The sequence below is a fragment of the Galeopterus variegatus genome, unplaced genomic scaffold (assembly GCF_000696425.1).
Source record: "Galeopterus variegatus unplaced genomic scaffold, G_variegatus-3.0.2 Scaffold295, whole genome shotgun sequence".
In the NCBI taxonomy this organism is placed as follows: domain Eukaryota; kingdom Metazoa; phylum Chordata; class Mammalia; order Dermoptera; family Cynocephalidae; genus Galeopterus; species Galeopterus variegatus.
The window spans coordinates 679,915-683,544 of NW_007726406.1; the positions used below are offsets into that span (position 1 = coordinate 679,915).

Genomic DNA, 3,630 nt, shown 5'->3' on the forward strand with positions numbered 1-3,630 from the left:
TCATTTTTTGTTGCTCTTGGAAATGCAAATAGTACTCTGGCAGCACAGTGCACACTTCTCAAGCTCACTCTGTCTTCTGGCATACCCGCTCCAGACCCGTCGCCATCTTCTATTGCATTTCAGATTTTGGATTTTCAGATTAGGGATGCTCAACCTGTGCTGGGAATAACTCCACCAATCCTTCCCTGTCAGTTCTGACTAATCCCACATGTTTTCTGGTCATGAGATCTTGGTAGATCTCGAATATCTTAGGTCTAGATTATTTGAAAATCTATGAGGAGCTGCTAATTCTCATGCTGTAATTCTCTCCCCCTTTTCTTCTTTTCTTCCTACCTGTGTGCAGTACTAATGAAGGACATGCATGAAATGTTTAAGCTTAGGTTCTTCCTCAACTTCTATATGTTCCACGGTGGCACCAACTTCAGCTTCATGGGCAGAGCTGCGTCTTTGAACACTTATACTATGGCAAGTGCTTGTCCCCAGAGTTGTCTCCAGCCAAGGCTTCCACACCATTTGACACTGGAGCTTCTTAGAGCAGCCTCTTAGGCAGTCTCTGGGAGGGTTCATCAGCTTTGCCTTTGACATATGTGGGGATTGACGATTTGATAATAGTTCCTCTTGACAGTGCTAGAATGTGTTCACCCCTAGAACCTAGGCTTTCTGGGACTTTGCAAGCACAGAAGGCTGTAGCTTAATCTCATCCATCTGCTGCGCAGACCCTTGTTCCCAGAAGTTCCCTGCAGAATCAGTTACTTTGGATCTCCTGACAGCACCAGGTATCAATTAATGTGTCTTCCCAAGTCAAGGGCGGGGGAGGGGGGCAGGGGAGAAAGGAGTCCAATTAGAAATTGAATAGGAAGGAGAAACCACTGGATTAGAGAACCTTGGGCTTAGTAGATGCCCGTGGACTGCTGCCGTGTGCCTCTTATTGAATGCCCTGGAAAGCTTGGCCGATGTCTCCTAGTTTGGACTAACTGGCACATGGCATTTTTTTTGTCTAATGCCAAGAGTTTTTTCTCCCAAAGCTGTTGTAGTAAGGATCGCTTTGCTTAGTATTAAGCTCCCATCTCTTCCTGGAGAAAGAAGCAGAAGCTGGGGTTTTCCATGGGAAAATGACAAGTTCTTTGTATTTTTCAGACTATGGGGCACTGCTGACAGAGAATGGAGAATACACAGCCAAGTGTCTCACCTTTCAAAAGTTTTTTAGCTCTGTAATAGGTACCCAGCAACGACCTCAATCTGATTGATAACTCAGCCTTCTCAGTGGTTCTGTCCTATCAAGAGGTGGGTGAGGGAATGGGTGGAGATCTTTTGGGGAGACATCCAGTTCGCTGCAGTTATCTTAGGAAGTGGAGATTCAGATATGCACAAGATACAGGGCCTGCTCTCTAGGTGCTCAACCCTTGGACCATGTGGCTTGGGCTGGGCTGTGCAACAGAATCCTCTGTGGAACTTGAAGCCTGAGGTTCCAGGCCCTTCCCAGAGCTCGTAGAGAAGTATGTTCTGGTAGAAATGGAAAGGAAAGGGTGGAATCTTAGCATGTGATTTTTCCCATTGGGCTTTAGGAGATTCTGTTGAGCAGCCAGGGCTGAGAACTACTGGTTCAGCAGATGGGACTGCTTTTCCAGGGTAGCAGGGTCCCTGCCTCAGATGTGAGAGGAATCCCACTTAGTCATTGCCTGCCTTCTGACTCTCCTAGAACTGCGAGCCATGCCCTGCAAGTGGGCCCTTAATTCTTGGTAGATTTGGGATAGCAGGTACCTGTTGCCCTTTAATGGGGTTGGGAGAGGATCCTGGAGTGACCTGACCACATGTTTCTCATTGCAGAGGTGCCCACCCCCCTCCAACCAGGTCACCCTCTGAAGGCTGAGTATAAGTCATTGACAACGTTGCACTTTGTGTCACTGTGGGAAGTCTTGCCCTACTTGGACACAGTGAGTGTTTCCTGGGCATAGACATGTGGGACAGTCTCTGGGCAAAATGAGAGGGGAGAAAGGATTAGCTAAAAGAACAGAGAGTAAATTATTGGGGAACAGTAAGCAATCCTTAATAGTTTAGTTCTTTCTCCCAATTTTACAATTCAGAATAAGAAAGCCAGAGTAAGAATTCAGATTAGAAATTTGAATTTAGAGAAATAGCATAAATGTTGCAGGGTACTAGGAACACTCCCTTTCCTAACCTAGCTGGCAAGAGACCCCCTTCTTCTCAAGATGGTGAGAGTGAAACTATACTGACGGGATCTAGGGCAGTGATTCCAAACGTCTGTTGTAGTGGAGAGACTTTTTGCAGACTTGCTGCAAAGCTCAACATAAAAGACGTCAACCGAGTAGGTCAGGGTGGTAGTTCTGTAACTCTGTACCTTCCTCCTCCCGAAGCGTCAGCCATCTCTTCTCCACCGTGCTCGGTGTGCCACTGCTGATGTAGCCATAGCCTTCTGAGGAGCACAGTTTGAGAGCAACTGATCTAGGGAAAAACTGCACACTTATTCGTGTGACACTTACTGGGTGTTACTGTTTGGGGACTGTATTATCAAGATGTTGCCTTGGGCAACTTCCAGTCTAGTGAGTGGTAAAGGTGAGGAAGTAGAGATTGGAGGGTCACAGGTCCTTCAACAGAGGAACGAAGGCAGCATGGCATTGTCAGGGGAGCATGGTGCTGTGCCAGAGAACACGGGGTCAGGGTCTGCTGCAGTCATTACCAGCTGCGAGACCTTCGGAGTCCATTGAACCTCCCTCTGCTGGAGTTTCCTCACCTGTGAAATGGAGCTAATAATTGTACCTGCCTCAACCTCAGCACTATTGGTCTTTGGGGATAATTCTCCAGATAATTCTTTGGGGGGCAGTGGTGGGGTGGGGGGACTGTCCTGTGCACTGTAGGGTGTTTAGCAGTATCCCCTGGTCTCTGTTGACTAGATGCCAATAGCACCCCCTCCCCCTCAGCTGAGACAACCAAAAATGTCTGCAGATATCACCAGATGTCCTCTGGGGGGCAAAATCCCCCCTGGTGAGAACCACTGACATGCAGCATACCTGATTCTCCCAGTCACAAATGACACTTTTCCTGTTTTACAGGGAAGCACTAGGAGTTGGAGCTGTGTGGATCAACCCTTAATAAATTGAAGCAAACATGAAGGAATCTGGGAAATTCTCTCAAGACACCAGTCTGTTTGTGACTCCGTTTTTCTGGTGTACAGTCGTAGCTCTGAATGGCAGAAATGGTGCATTACTTCTGTCTTTCTACTACTTTTCAGACAAATTCTGACATTCCCACAGGTAAATGGATTGTCAGGTAAATGTGGTAGAGGTCACGTATGGGGGAGGCTGAAGAGAAAATCACCTTGCAGTCCTACCCGTGTTGCTCGATTTACACCTGTAGACCTGCAGGCATGACATGGGATGGTGCTGCAGGTTACACACAGAGAAGAGCAGCTCACTGCTGATGCCAGGCCGTCTCTCCCCTGTCTTCATGACCCTGAGGGGTCCCCGGCAAGTGGAAGCTCTCAGACCTGTCAAGTCAGTACTCTCATATTATGCAAGATATCTGCAGGGAGAAGCTTTAAGGGGGAGTTAATGGTGGTAGTGGTGAGTTTTCCCTGATAACCAGAGGGGAGTGCCTTTTCTGGAATAGCTG

General features: G+C 47.7%; 1 protein-coding gene across 1 annotated transcript in view; it reads left to right on the forward strand.

The window, feature by feature from the left end:
• GLB1L3 (galactosidase, beta 1-like 3) overlaps positions 1-1,247 on the forward strand; it is a 43,742-nt gene extending 42,495 nt beyond the window's left edge. The window contains 2 exon segments of the mRNA XM_008567139.1: positions 344-469; positions 1,138-1,247. Of these exon segments, the coding sequence (XP_008565361.1) occupies positions 344-469; positions 1,138-1,247 (236 nt within the window).
• The last annotated feature ends 2,383 nt before the right edge of the window (positions 1,248-3,630 follow it).